At 35.7% G+C, this 15,997-nt stretch overlaps 1 protein-coding gene across 7 annotated transcripts in view; it reads right to left on the bottom strand.

The window, feature by feature from the left end:
* LOC149555646 (protein PAM71-homolog, chloroplastic) overlaps positions 1 to 15,997 on the bottom strand; it is a 206,861-nt gene that overhangs the window by 149,295 nt on the left and 41,569 nt on the right. For all 7 annotated transcript variants that reach the window (XM_089829760.1, XM_089829764.1, XM_089829761.1 and 4 more), the window contains exon 4: positions 370 to 417. In XM_089829760.1, the coding sequence (XP_089685886.1) occupies positions 370 to 417 (48 nt within the window). The remainder of the gene's footprint in view (positions 1 to 369; positions 418 to 15,997) is intronic.

The raw sequence follows: 15,997 nt of genomic DNA, 5'->3' as shown, positions 1-15,997 counted from the left end.
ACACAATGTAGATATTCCACCTCTTAGGAAAACAGGTCCTCTATAACAAAAGACATTACCAAACAGTTTTACTCTAAGCGTATCAAAATTTAAAGTAAACCCACAGATCCTCTAATGTATAGTCAATGTAAATTTTAAAATCTATTGTCTTTATGTGTATTAAAGATGCAAGAAAACAATTGGTTATGTGAAATGAATGACACCTCATATACATAAAAGCATTTCCCCCTGCAATCTTTCCTAAAGTAAAGACACTTTCTTAGCAGTAAAATTAGTCAAACATAAAACGAATTATGCACCAAGAAAGACTATTGATATGACGTCAAACATAAATTAACCAGCTGAATTATGTAGATAGAAACCACGTACCATCCATTTTGTATATTGCATAGCCAATAATGCGGCAATAAAGAATGTCTACAAAAGATAAACAAAATCAGGTAAGCATGCTAAAAGAAAGATATATGGCATCTAAGAAGCCCTGTCTACCCCAAAGTATGTGCAGAATGTTTAAGATTTCAGCACACTACAAACAAAATAAAAGTGAACATAACATACATAACAGAGAGAATGGTACAAAAAATTAACAAGTTAAACTACATTGCAATTTCAAGTTGTAGAGAATGGCACAACCATGAGACCATAAAAAGTATTCGACAATTTGACAGATTTGGTGCCTAATTAACTATTAGTCTTCATATTATGGTCACATACATTATAAACAAGTTAAACATCTCTGTCAAGAATTTTAGGTTCTTGTTGATCCCTCATAAATTGAATATTTAATTGGCAAAACCCAGGTTTGTCTAATCTATGTAAATCTAAAACGATCAATCACAATTATTCCACATTCTATCAAATGAACAATATGATGAGCTAAGGTTAACACTAATTTTAAACAAAGGGCAATAATTTCCTTAGATTTGCACAGCAGCCTAGACATCGAAAATGGATGTGAGAATTGTTTGTATGACATGCATGTGACAACAAAAATGGCCTAGTCATTTTTTTTAAATTGAGAATTGTTTGCATGACATGCATGTGGAAAACAAACATGATGTCCTTTTAATATACTCACTTTGTTAAATTGTTTTGCATCTTTGAAGGTTTCCTCTTAATATTGTATAAATTGTGCAAGTTTCCCAACTCTTTGTAGTCTACCAAAACAACAATCATAATAAAATTGCATGGTAGACTACACACGCAGGAAGCAACCCAAACAAATGTCTAGTAGGTCAAAAATTACGGTGTTAAATAGTTGAAAATTGCACAAATATATTGCAATACATCACTCAACATTTTACCAAAAGATATAATCACCAAGAAACTCAAACACACATTTATTTAATATCATAGAGAAATTTTCGATTAAAACTCACCAAATGTCGATTAAAATCATGACCAACAGAGGTGAAGTGTTTATTAAAGCGCTTGTGTAAACTTTTTTTAGGCATTTTTATTCTGTGATGAAGCTTTTTTCTTCCACGACCGAGTGTAATTTGCACATTTTGTCAAATGGGGATTCTACAAACACTAGGGCACAACATTTTCGCAAATGAGTGTCTTATCATTTCATGCACGCTAGGGCACAGCATTTTAGTATTCGCTAGGGCAAGGATTTGCAAGGGCATTCAGATACCTACGAGCTGCAAATTTGCAATATTTTAAATTTCAAAATATAGTGAAAATTTTTAAGAATTGAGAGTAGTATTTACTATTTTCTATTAGAACAGTATATATAATTTAACAATACCATTATTGTAATACTATATTACAGAATATTTAATTTTAATAATACAAAATACCACAGGTATAATTTATAATTATCACAAAATACTTGTAGTTTATAATCATATTATATTATTTAATACTATTATAAACTATAGGATCGCAGAAAATGTATTTGCACTACCTTTTTTGGTATGTGTTTTCCAAAGGTAGCGATCTCTTATATTTATATTGAGAATAAACCAAGAAGAGACATGTCTATTCATTATTATATGATTAATCTAATAACAATTGATTATTTAACTATATATATATACACATACATCTTCAGTTTGGTTTCATGGGTTTATCCAATTGATGCTGCCAAACATCAACACTCACTCTTAGCTAGGGAGGATAAACACAAGATTACCCCAATGTAAAATCAGGAAAGACAGATTTAAGGATATCTTTGATCAAAAGATATCCATTATTTAGATATCATGTGATGATATCAAGAGTAATGGCCTCAGGACATCAAGTCACCTGATATTCACCGAGTACTCAAAAAATGTCCATAGATAATGTATCCTCGATAATATGTACCATAGAAACATTTATGGTTTGTTTAAGGAGCTTAGTCCACCATGCAAGATATAATCTATCATGATCTATCTTAGACATCATAAGATGTCCATCACAATAGAAAGTCGTGGTCTATTTAAGGAATTTAATCCACCATGCAAGTTGTCATCTATCATGATCTATCTAAGACATCATAAGATGTCCATCACAATAAAAGATCATGGTCTGTTTAAGTAACTTAATCCACCGTGCAAGTTATTATCTATCATGATCTGTCTTAGACATCATAAGATGTCCATCACAATAGAAAGCCATAGTCTGTTTAAGGAACTTAACCCACCATGCAAGTTATCATCTATGATGATCTGTCTCAGACATTACAAAATATCCATCAAAAGAGAAGGCCATGGTCTGTTTAAGGAGCTTAATGCACCATGCAAGTTATCATCTATCTCGATATGCTTAGGCATCATAAGATGTCAATCACAATAGAAGATTAACTTATTGAAAGATTGTCACCTTGCAATAACTTCTACAGATACAAGTGATAATCATTTGGAAGTCGTCACTTCCTCATGATGTACACAAGGGATAGGCCCACTAAAATCATGTAGTCACACACATGGATTTTTCAAACTCCCTTTGAATATCAAATCTTTTCATCTCCTCATCCAATGTTTCCTTTAACGAAATATCAGACTCCCTCTGAATCTATATCAATTTTCCTTTTCTTGTAAGAACAACCCCAAAGAGAAAGGAAAAGATAAAGGAAAATAGCTCTCTTAGTGCATATAGAAATATAAATGAGAGAGATTTACTTTATCAAAAATACAATACTTAAAATTGTACTCAAAAGAGAATACATATCTCATGTAGTCAATTTTGGGTTGAATGTATTCCTACCAACCTCTTTGTAATTTTGTAGAATCTTAAAAGGTGCTGGTGAATCTTGATAGCGGCTTCTTGCATAAGGCACAAATAACTCTACCATGACAACCTTTCTTTAGACCCAATATCTGGATGGGAAAATTGATGATTGATACGGTAGGCCTTGAGAATCAATATATTGATGAAATCAGCAACTACAAACAGTAGCTGCAAACATTTATTTTGACCCTCAATGATTGTCTCTTTGATCTCCATCTTAGAGATATCAAACATCATTTTAATTCTATTATGATTACTGTCATTTGAGATTGAATATTTGATCATGAATAGATGTACATCATTTGACATCTGTTGAAATCTTAGAATCCCAATGAGTAGTACCACCCATGCATCAATAAAATTGTGATTCGTTTGCACAATCAACTCGGGGCATAGAGGACTGTGTTACATACAAGGAACTCCCTGATCACACCTAGACATCCAGGCTCAATCCAGATCTCATCGCACTCCCATAAGGTCCACATTCTTCTCCACACACTAAAGATCATCGTCCCTGCTCTTAATGCAACTTGACCAAACATTATTGTATGTGATCCCCAATGCCGTCTAGACAGTGTTCATCTGATAACTATTACAATGTATCATAGTAGAAAGTGAATCCCCCTGACTATCTTCATTTAGAGGACTATGTATTATATCGGATTTCTTATTGTCTGTCAATATGTTCAATGATATTGATCATTTTTTATAGATTTTCTTGTAGGTGAAAGAGATTATACTTGTACATGTGTGTGTGTGTGTGTGTGTGTGTGTGATTGTGGATGTAAATCAATTCTTGCTTTATATTGAATCGCTAATACAAAGCCCATCTCTGAATACTTGCAATGCTTAACCAATCCCTGGATTTTCCAAATCAATGTATGCATAGACCTTATTGATTGTAGTCCAAGGGTGAACCGTGCATAATGTGAATTGAATTCCATGCAAGCTAGTTGTTTGACACAAGATGCTTAAAGCAGCGAACAATGCAATAATTTCAGAAACTCCTGCTAAGCGTGATGAACATTTATGGAAAATAAAACCTTTGTTGGCTTTCTCAAAGATATAAATTGTCTTTCTTATAAGGAATAATAACATAGCAAGTCGACCTAGTAAAATTTTTAATCACTGAATCTGTAGTCTCTATTTCAATGAATCAATGGGCTTTTCTACAGCTACCCAAGTGTTCAACATCTGATTCAGCAAAGACAAATCTCCATATTTTGACAAGGTCAAACTTGGAGGAATTTAGAATACGGGCAACTCACAAATTCTCATCTCACATGCCATGTAAAAAAATAGATGTGAAGCGGCTTGAGTGCAACACATGGGTTCCCAAATTGACCAAAGGTGTGCTAAAATGAATGTGAATGTCGAACAATTTCTGTAATTTCACACATAAAGTGATAACTAAAGGCATTGACCATTAGGAATCCTCACATAGAATCAGACTCTGAGTTAAAAAAATCAAGGCAATATCAATTCTCTATCTAACATCCTTCACTTTTGTTTCCTTCAATTTCTCTCAAATTTTCTTTAGGAATCTTTGTGGATTTCTGGAGTACTTTTATAAGAAGGAATCGACCTACTCTAATACCATGTTAGAAACTATAGGATCGCTGAAAACATATTTGCACTGCCTGTTTTGGTATGTATTTTCCAAAGGCAGCAATCTCCTATATTTTTATTGAGAATAAACCAAGGAGACGTGTCCCTTCATGGGACATGTCTATTCATTATTATATAATTAATATAATAACAATTGGTTATTTAGCTCTATATATATATATATTGAGAATAAACCAAGGAGACGTGTCCCTTCATGGGACATGTCTATTCATTATTATATAATTAATATAATAACAATTGATTATTTAGCTATATATATCTTCAGTTTAGTCTCATGGGTTTATCCAACTGAAGCAAACAAACATCAACAAATACAAATATTATTACAAAATGTTGTTTTTATTACTAAAGAATCATTTTATTATTGAATTCTAAAAGAGTAAATGTTTAATAGAAGAAGATTTACTAATGCTACGAATTATGGAGAAAGTAACAAACTGCTAAACAATAAAAGTCATTAAAATGTATACATCTTCTAACTGTTTATTATCTTGTCTCAGCTTTGCTAGGTTCTCTACATGTTCTTGTACAAGATGATGGTTGGTGGAGGAAAGAGGAATAGTTGTTGGAAACATGGGACACTAGGAGCAAACGAGATGTCACTTGTAACCATTGCACCACGTAGATGACTAGGGGCATCAGTCAGCTAAAATATCACCTTGTGAAGATTGAATGCCAGGATATTAAACCATGTGATGATTGTCCCAAAGAGACTACAAAGGAGGCGTTAGCAAGCCTTTAAGTATATACAAGGGCAGGAAAAAAGAGGACGACATAGGCAATGACAAAACCAATGGAAGATTTTAGTTCTAGAGGGTTGCAACCAAGTGTGGGCTGTAATAACCCCTCTAGTTCTAACTCTGACATATATTGAATTGCTTTACTTTTCAAATGTTTGACATTTATGTCAAACATTTTACTTGCAACTGTTACCTTGCTAGCTTTTATTTTCAGATTATTTTTGCTTGTTTGGAATGGTTTCAAATGAAGTTTAAAAGCTTGAGTAATTGTCAAGATACCTAAGCAAAGAACTAAAATGCAAATATAATTGTTTTGTGTTTTTTAGTGCACAATAATTAGCCTCGAAGGACAATAATAGGCTAATCCCTCAAACTCCGCTGCTTATTTAGATGGGAACATTACACTCCACCCCCCTGCCATAAGGAAGCAAAGGTATGCAAAATCGCTTCATACGCTAATCTTGAGAGAACGATTATGCAAATAACAACTTAACTATTACAAAGATTTCAAGATACAAACAAGTGCATAAATGAAACAACAATGAACACATAACACAATGATTTATCTTGGTGAAACCCTTACAAGAGAAAACGCCCACATTGTAAGCCCTGCATAATGTATTATCAAATCAATCTAGGAGAAATTTTACAAGCATCCTTCTAGCACCCCATCTTGCAAACAAAACTCAATTCTCAAAATCCTCTCCAACCCTCCTTTTATAGACTTCTCACAACTTGGAAACCACTTGTTGTTTTACAATACCACGTCCAAAACCTCCTTGACACTTGTTGCACATGCATGACTTGTGTTGCCCAAGATAGGTATGAAACAGAATAAAATTAGTGTCTTGCATCCAAACTCTTATCCCCTATTTTTAAAGCTCATAATTGTCATGACAAGTGTCATATCACATCTAAAAATGCCCCTCCTACATTATACTATGGACAAGGCATCTTTTAACAACTCATTTTACCTTTTTTAAGGCACCAACATGTGGAAAACTTCCCAACTACTTTGGGAACTATCTAGAAAATATTGCAAAGTTTGGACACATGTTTTCTCAACATTCTCCCACTTGTCAAATACCTTGCAAGAGTTAGGGAATCCATACTATCATGGACTTAGTTGCTAGGGGTCAAAAGGCCCATAGACTCCAAACACCATCTGAACTTCTATGTAGTCATAGGCTTAGTTAAAGAATCAGCACGTGTTGCACATGCATGACTTGTGTTGCCCAAGATAGGCATGAACCCAATTAAAAATAGTATCACACGTCCAAACTCGTATCCCCTATTTTTGACCCTCATTACTGTCATGACAAGTGCCATATAACATCTAAAAATGGCCCTCCTATATTATAGTATGGATAGGGCATCTTTTGACAACTCATTTTACCTTTTTTAAGGCACCGATATGTGGAAAATTTTCCAACTACTTTTGGAACTATCTAGAAAATATCGCAAGGTTGAGACACGTGTTTTCTCAACATTCTCCCACTTTTTGAATACCTTGCAAGAGTTAGATGATCCATACTATCATGTACTTAGTTACTAGGAGTAGGGGTCGAAAGGCCCATAGACTCCGAACACCATGTAAACTTCTTTGTGCTCATGGGCTTAGTTAAAGAATCGACAACATTTGTCGAATTTTCTACCTTTTCCAACTCAACCTTGTCATCCTCAATCATATCTCTCACAAAATGATATTGCACATCAATGTGCTTGGTCCTAGCATGAAAAGTCGGGTTCTTTTCTAGGTAGGTTGTACTCTGTCACCATAAATTATCACTACACCTTGTTTGAACTCTATATTTGAACACAATCTCTTGAGCCAAATGGCTTCCTTGCAAGCCTAAGTGGCTGCCATATACTCTACCTCATAGTGGACAAAGTGACCACAATCTGTCACTTGCTCATCCAATTGATTGCACCACCAAATCATGTAAGCACATATGCACTGGAGGATCTTCTTCTATCAAGATCTCTAGCCCAATCTGAATATAGAGTACTCTGAGGTACCCTGCAAGTATCTACAAACTCTTTTTGTTGCATCCCAATGTGCTCTTCCTGGATTAGACATGTAATGAAACAAACCTCCCATTGCTTAGGCAATGTCTACTGTTGTGCACACCATAGCATACATAAAACTTCCAACAACTCTTTTATATGGTACTTGACTCATGTCTTCCATCTTTGGTAGCAATGTAAGACATTGTGAACTAGTAAGTTGTGTTCCCATAGTGACAGGAACACGCAATAGTTTAGAATCCTGCATATTGAATTTATTCAGTATACTGTCAACATAATTACTTTAATCTAGCCAAAGCATTCTGTTTAGTCTCTCATATAATCTCCACCCCAGAATGTGCCTTGCTGCACCAAGATCTTTCATTTCAAACTTCGTAGGGAGCTAAAAATTTAATTCTGCAATCAAACCTATTCCTTTGCTAATAAACATGTCATCAACATATATGGCAATAACCAGGAAATGATCACCATCTAATTTGAAATTTACACAATGATTAGATTTGGACCATACAAATTCCAAACTCAACACATGTATCAAATTTTCAGTATCACATCCTAGGACTTTGTTTTAAACCATAAAAGGATTTCTTCGACTTATAGACCAAATGACTTTTACCTTTCACCACATAGTACAAAGGTTGTGTCATATAAATTCCTTCCTCCAAATCTCCATGAAGGAAAGTTATTTTCACATCCATTTGCTCAATCTCTAGATTGTAAGAAGTTGCAATAGAAAGCAAAAAACCAAATGGTTGTCATTTTTGCTACAAGAGAAAAAAATTCACAATAATCAACTTGTACAACCTGGGACTAACCTTTTGCAACCAATCGTGCTTTGTACTTCTCAATGCTTTCATCAAAACCTATCTTCCTTTCGAACACCCATTTACATCCAACAGGCTTCCATCCCTCAGGCAATGGTACAAGGTCCCATGTATCATTCCTCTTAAGAGTTGTCATCTCCTCATCCATGGTTATCTTCTAGGACTCTAAATCATTCATACCAAGAGCCTCTTCTATAACTCTCAGTTCATCAATTTTAGCTTTCAAATAAAATATGAATCTCTAATCATCAAGAGAATAACCATACCTTTCAGGTGGTTTTCTTTGTCTAGTAGACCATCGAACAATCTCAAGTTCAGATTTAGGTCCCCATTCAAGTTCCTCATCTGTCTCTGATAATTCTAAACTCATAGAACTCTCCTCAACTTCTTGTCTTTCTAAGGACCTTGATTCAACTTCTCAGTTGTAGCGTGTTAGGTGGATATTTTGCAACCAACAGTTTTGGGTAAAATCCACTCGCAAAATAGGATGACTAGCCATAGCATGTAAAATGGAGTCTCTCCTACCTTAAAGGGAAGGCTCCCCCTTCTCATCGTTCCTTGGATCACATCAAGGTAAGCAAGAAGTTGAGAGATTTTGTAAGGGGTGTTACCAATATTCTTTCCTCTTAGCTTTCAAGAAAGAATCCACTTACCCGCGGAGCGAGTAATGGGCAAGATGAAACCTCAAACTACACTTCTATTTAAAGTTGTAAACGATGATACCGATAAACCAACACTAACTCAAAGGCTAGCTGAAAGCTTACCAGTTTGGCACTAAGTCTTGTTTTAACCTATTCTATAAGAATAACCTCTGCCACTAGGGCACAAAGACTTCCAGAAGTAGAGAATTCTAACTATTTTTCGTGAATTTGAGATGGTAATACAAGTTACATTCAAAGCTCCTAGTCTATGTATTGCCACAATTGCTCCCAGTCAAAGCTTCGGCTCTGATTGCTTCTTAAATCACTATGCTCTATTATTGAACACACAATAATAACATGAATCAAAGACAATAGGCACAAATTATAGTCAAAGCTACTAATTTACTCTATCACAATTGCTTCCAGTCAAAGCTTCGAATCTAATTGTTTCTTTTATTTGCTTTTCTCCCAAATTCATACTACACAATCAAAGTTATGGTTGCACAACTCTGGCAAAGCTTTCTTGCATATAACAAAAGATGAATTTTACAATGAGGGGGGCACTCCTTATATAGGCAAAGGAGTTGAGAAAAAGATGGAGGAAAAAGTGGGAGCAACTTAACCAACTTTGACCTGATCTAACTAACAAGAGAAATTATTTGATTACATGTAATTACACATGTAAGTCGTATTACATGTAATTACACATTTTTATGTAATACATCCTCTTCAATTACAAAAATGAAAGAAGAAGAAGAAGAAGAAAGAAGAGAATTGAAACAATCCTAGGGATTGTTCTAAAGGGCCTTGTACTTGGCGATCTAATCCCGGATGATAACAGGATCGGGAGTTCCTGTATTTTGTGTCGCTACATTCACCTTGATAACCATGGTGTTACATCTTTTGATAACCTCTAACTCTCTTTGGTGAATTGCCCATTGTCATTTGAAATCTTGATGTGATCAAGCTTTTTCTCGTTCAAGTTGTTGTGAATTCTCCTTTGTAGATTGGCACATTTTGGAGTCTCCAACACTTTGAAAACCTTCTCGATGGTGTCCGGATGTAAACTCGGAACAACTTTTTGACAAGCATCTACAACTTCCTTTTTTTCTGATTTTTTCGAAACAAAGTGTTTGGCGCATTTCCACACGAACTCAAGTTCTTGGACAACCATTGGAAAAATGAAGATCAAATGAATTATTGCTTCTTTGGTTCGAAGCACACCTTCTTTATTGGATATCTTCATTCTTTATAGAAATTCTAACATATCTTGACTTGCTGCAACATGAAAGTTTCAATGGAATTGAATCCATGAAAGCTTTGAGATTTGAGTTACAATAACGAATCCATGAGGGGTGGGTATTCGAAGCATGGATTAGACACTTATGGAACATATATGATGGCTGTAAATGAATTGGAAAGCATATGTATTTGGATGGAAAGGGTAGGTGGAGAGAGAAATCATGAAGTGAGAATGAAAGAAGATGGATATGCTTTGAGACATGAAAGTGGAACGCATGGGAATGTGTATAAATGAAAACTCTGACCTTTAAAAAGTGTCTTGGGCTTTCAAGATGGCATTGCACAGAAAGGGGATTACATGTATATGCAACATGTAATGTAATTGCATATGGAACGAATGAATGCAATGTGCTTTGAAGCGAAGTGAGCTTTTATAAACGTCTTTGAGGAAAGGTGAAGTCTAAGTACATGGGAGAACATGCACATGACATTTTTTTACCTTTTAAAAGTGACTTTAAGTCAAACACGGGTTCTAGAGATGCAATTACATGTAAAAGACTTTTCATGTAATCATGACATGCGATTGGGTGTGGAAAGTGAGATGAGTGAAAGTGGAAATGGAGAATGAGATTACATGTACGTGCGGATGATGGATGGCAATACATGTCATTGCATGTGAACAATGAGATGTGAATTGTTGTGACATGGAAAGATGGAAATGGAATGGAATGATGCTCTTGCATGAAATGGAAGGTGGAGTGAAATGAAACATGCTCAAGTTCTTGGGAAAGAACTTGCAACTTCTTCAATATGAAGAAAAACCAAAATGCAAACAAGCATATAACAAAAACAATCACAAAAGAAAAATGTACCTTTGGCAAAAAGACTCAAACATGTCAACAAGCAAGCTACCTCAAAATGCAAATTTGAATTTGGAGTTTGGGAAAAAACCAAAAATATGAAAATGAACCATTTCATCATTTTTAAAAGAAAAATGCACTTTCCATGGCATCAAAGTCAAACGAGTGTAAAGCATCAAGCTAAAACATGCACAAAATCAGCAAGATAAGCACAAATTAATTAACAAGAAGGAAAATGTCCACTTGATGATTGTATACCCAAAATGAAGGAGAAAGAAACTCCAACTTTGAAAAATTCTCAAACAAACTCGGATTTCTTCAGCCTTGCAAAGAGGAATGCGAAATGAGCATCCAATGAGGTGTTTTCCATGTAATTGCCCAAAAGTATGACCAGTAAAAACCAAAACACAAAACGTTTTTGGCAATATGCATAAAAGAAAACCCGTTTTTGTCAAAAATGTGGTTCTAACAGGGCATTACATGGATCAATTTTCACCTTAGAATGTAAAAACGTGACCTCCAATGTCATCTAGAATGGTTAAGACTCCAAAACGACCCCTTATTTGGCCAAAACATGAATTTTGAAGGCCCAAATCTGGACATTTTACGGATGAGGAGAAAGAAAAGGAAAAGGAGGAGCAAGCTGCCAGGAAGGACTCCACAAATTTCGTGATTAATCTAGATGGTGATAGCAACCAACCAAAGGAGAATCGTCCAAATGATGGTCCTGATGGTGGTAATCAAGCGCAAGGCACACTATAGCAGCAACAAGGTGGTGACCAAGGTAATCCCCCTGTGCACTTTGTTACTAAAACTATGGGTTTTTTCTTTGGCTAGCAGGAAGAAGGAAACTCCTCCAATGGTGAGGAATCTCTTTGATGTTTCAGCATTACAATCCTCGCTAAATATCGTCATAGCTGAGTCTTGGTTGGAGGATACAATTGAAAAAAAGAGGAAAAGAGTGAAGGAGAGTGCACCTCCGAAGAATTTGATCGCCCAAGCTATGCAACAGCAACCACCATTACAGAGAGTGAAGAGGCCGAGGACATTAGCCGCTCTAGGCATAGATGTGAATATGTGTCACATGGTGATGGAGATCGCAAAGCCACAAAAGCAAAGGGAGATTGAAGATTTGACCCCAAGTGACTTCCAAGTGCAAACATGTGACTTAGGCCCTCCAAGGCATGATACAATGGAGAAAATGTGGAAGTACGCCAATATGCGAATTGAGGACCGGTTGGAGGAACTCAAATTGGCAAAGGTGACTCTTAAGGCCTCAAATAGGGAGCTCACACAGTATATCAGAGCTATGCTTGGGCCCCTTGCAATCATCCCAGCTGATAGTGCTACTTCGAGTACATTTGATCCAACGGTAGAAGAAAACAAGAATCTACTGGTGAAACTTCAGCAAGAGAGGCATTTTGGTCAGGTGGGTCATGCCTGGATTGATAGCATGAAAGCCTGAGGTCCTCCCCTAATAGAAAATCTTGGCAATTTGTGTATGGACACATCAAGTTAAGAGATGTTGTGTCTACACACCAAATCTCGATGCAAACAGAGTCGAAGAGGCTAAGAGGGGATTTGGCACTCTTACAAGAGGTAATCAACATGAAAATTGATGATGTCGTCAATCATGGAATCCTAAGGATAGGGAAAGAGCTATTGCTTCATTGGAAGCAATCAGTGGAATTCAAGAAGGGGAGTTTGGAGAAATCCGAACAGGAGCTGAAGAACATCTATGAATCTATGAAGAAAGTCATAGGAAAGATCTATGTGCACCTGAAGGTCTTGCACACTAAATCATAGGTGGCTTCGAATGGGCAGTTGGTGGACATTGAGCACATGAAGACAAAGTTTTTGAGCTTCATTGATGAAGCAATCAGTCCAGCCAACTATTAGAGTTCAAAGATTCAAGAGCTGACTGCAATAGATGGCACAATGATGAAGACATCGGAAAAGTTGCAGTCCCGTCTCGACATAGTGGAGGAGCTGACAAAAGATCATGATTACTGGGTTATTAGAGCCGACAATGTATATATTCCAGGTGTCAAGGAAATCAGAATAGCACTTGATGCATTGAAGGCACATAAGGCCAACTCAGTTACTCCAAAGAAAAACTAATGGAAGTTGAAGCATGGTGTGAAATTGATTGTTCAGTTAGATTAAAAGTTTTCATTTTCTATGCATGGAAATAGAATACAATTGATAGTGAAGTTTTTGAGAGATGATAATCTGAGTGTTATTGTGATCTTGGTAGTATGGGTGATCTGAGTGTTGCTCTCACTTTCAGTTCTATATTCTTTTCCCCCGTTTCTATTTGCATTGGTTAGATTAGTTTGCATTCTCTCTTCTCTATGTCTGGGAATGGAATATAATTAATAGTGGAATGTTAAGTTGGAGTAATCTGATTATAGCTTAGCAAGTTGAGTAATCTAAGTGTTGCCATATTTTTTTATATTTTGGTTTCCCCTGGTTGTCATTTGCATCTCTGTTAGCGTAGTCTTGCATATAGAGGCATCGCATGAAATAGATGAATATTAGAAGTTAATCTAGAAGGTGTAAAAGGGGTTGACATGTATTCATGGTTGTGGGTGTTGTAAGCTATCAAATTCATTTTTTGCCTGGGTTACTTGTGGTTACGGGTAACTTGGTAATTGCCTCTCCTACTCTCTAGTTAAGAGCATGCCCCAATTTAGAAATAGGATCTCATTAAAAAAAAATCATTGCAAATCTTTGCATAGGGGAGTTGTACCCTTAAATTCAAAGGGTGGTGATAGGGTCAATACACCAACCCATATGTTGATTACAGTGTGTTCCTCAATCAAATTAGGCATTAAGAGTCAAAGTAAAAGAAAAATCTGAAATCAACCAACAAGATGTCATATCTATGTTCACTTGAGTTTATCTTGAGTATTGACTGAGTTAGAGTTCACTTGGTGAAGACTGTAGCTGACCAGTGTGCACGAAATATTGACCGAGACAGTTGATGGTATTGACTATATCTTATTAGCGAGATGGAATTAATGTCAACAACCTTGGATCGTGGTTGAAGACATGTTCGTGATAACAAGGTCTAGAGATTATTCTAGAAAGGTTGCTTAGGTAAAATGTGTGATATGTTTTACTGGAAGTTAATTGGATTGAGGAAACGTGTTGATCTTTATTGTATAATGTGTTGATTGTATTGTAAAGTCTGGGAACCTTAATGTAAAAAATATAATGATGCTTAAGAAGGCATGTATGCCTTAGTGAGGTCCTATGTAATTAACTGTACATTGGGGAAGCCCTAACAGGCCAACCTAATTAGTTATTTGGGAAGGGTATAAAGAAAATATGTTTTCCTTAGATTAAAGATCATCACATGTATTATGATTCGTGCATGTGGTCAGAGAATGTGAGTTTGATTGTTGGATAATCAAAGCTTGGTCATAGATTCAAATGTCCTCAAGTAACTCAGAAGGGATTGTTGGACTAACTGCTAATGTTCTCCTTTGAGATTCGTGACATGGCTTAACTGCCTCTTGTATTCTTTTGGTGCAATGGCAATCCTAGCTTGTAATAGATTCTTCTTTTACCATTTTGATCCTTTTCACGTAGATCTCTTTTACTGCTTTGATGTTTTTTTTCCCTACATTCATCAAACCCTACATACCCATTTTGAGCAATAACAAATATCAAATGTGAGGAAAAGTGACAAAAAAATGTTTTAAAACTGGTTGTTCATTTAAGATAGCATCAAGAGTTAGTTTTTAGACCTGGGAGTCCTGATATTGGACTCGGGCTTAGTCCTATGAAAAAACTTGGATGAGGTTAGGAATTACTAGAACTCAACTCATGAGTCAACTCAACTCACTCATGGACTTGCAAGTCCTTTCGAGTCTGAGGTGAGTCCAAAGTGTTTTCCAACTATTGAGTGTGGTGTAGAAATATACATATACACCTTCATTGCATCCATCACCAATTTTTGACCCACTCCATCTTTTCGGTGCCTTTGAATGCACTGTTCATAGCATGCGTGCAAGGGGTCCATTTGATGCGTCGCTATGTGAGTCGAATCAATCTACCTATCACCTCCAAAACATGTGTTGCATTGATAATCATTTGCACTTCATTTTGAGGACTAACTTCCTTGACAGTTGTCTCAAGATTTGAAAATGGAATTCAACATTCTTGCATTTTCCTAAGCAATTATTTCCCATAAAAAAAGCTCCATAAATACATGAAGCTATAATGTTGATATATGGGCTATGTCTAATGATGGTCCATCATCGATGATTGCATTGCAACCATATGTCATCCATTTGAGCTTCCTCTCCTCCATAAACAAGTTAACTTATAAAGAGAGTGGTTCTCAATCAAATCTCATAAGGCTCACATAACAACAGCCAACTTTACTGACATTGTGGACAAGTTCTTTGTAGAAACAAGATTGAGAAACATGAAAGGGAATACCATTTCAAAAATAATAATTAGCAACAACCTCATCTACAAGCTCCATTCCTTACACATCAAACATATTTGTAATTGACTTAAAAGATGATAAACTACAACTTTTTTATTTCCCCTTGATTCCACTATGTTCACCTCAAATAACCAATATCTAAGTGGTCTACTTGAACTTCATTGTGTACAAGAAAATATTGGTACACTAATGTCTGCGTGATACAATATCATCATCTTAACTCTCCTCAAGAATGAGCTTGTAATGTCCCCCTTCTGAAATAGGATGCAATAATAAATAATAATAAAATTGAGATAAATAATAAATATATTATAGAGTAACTAAATCAAATGAAAGGTCAAGGCATATGTAA

This window comes from Cupressus sempervirens, chromosome 5 (assembly GCF_028749045.1).
Source record: "Cupressus sempervirens isolate cs-2001-9-10 chromosome 5, ASM2874904v1, whole genome shotgun sequence".
In the NCBI taxonomy this organism is placed as follows: Eukaryota; Viridiplantae; Streptophyta; class Pinopsida; order Cupressales; family Cupressaceae; genus Cupressus; species Cupressus sempervirens.
The sequence above is the reverse complement of the archived record's forward strand: the minus strand, read 5'-3'. Positions and strand labels throughout refer to the sequence as shown.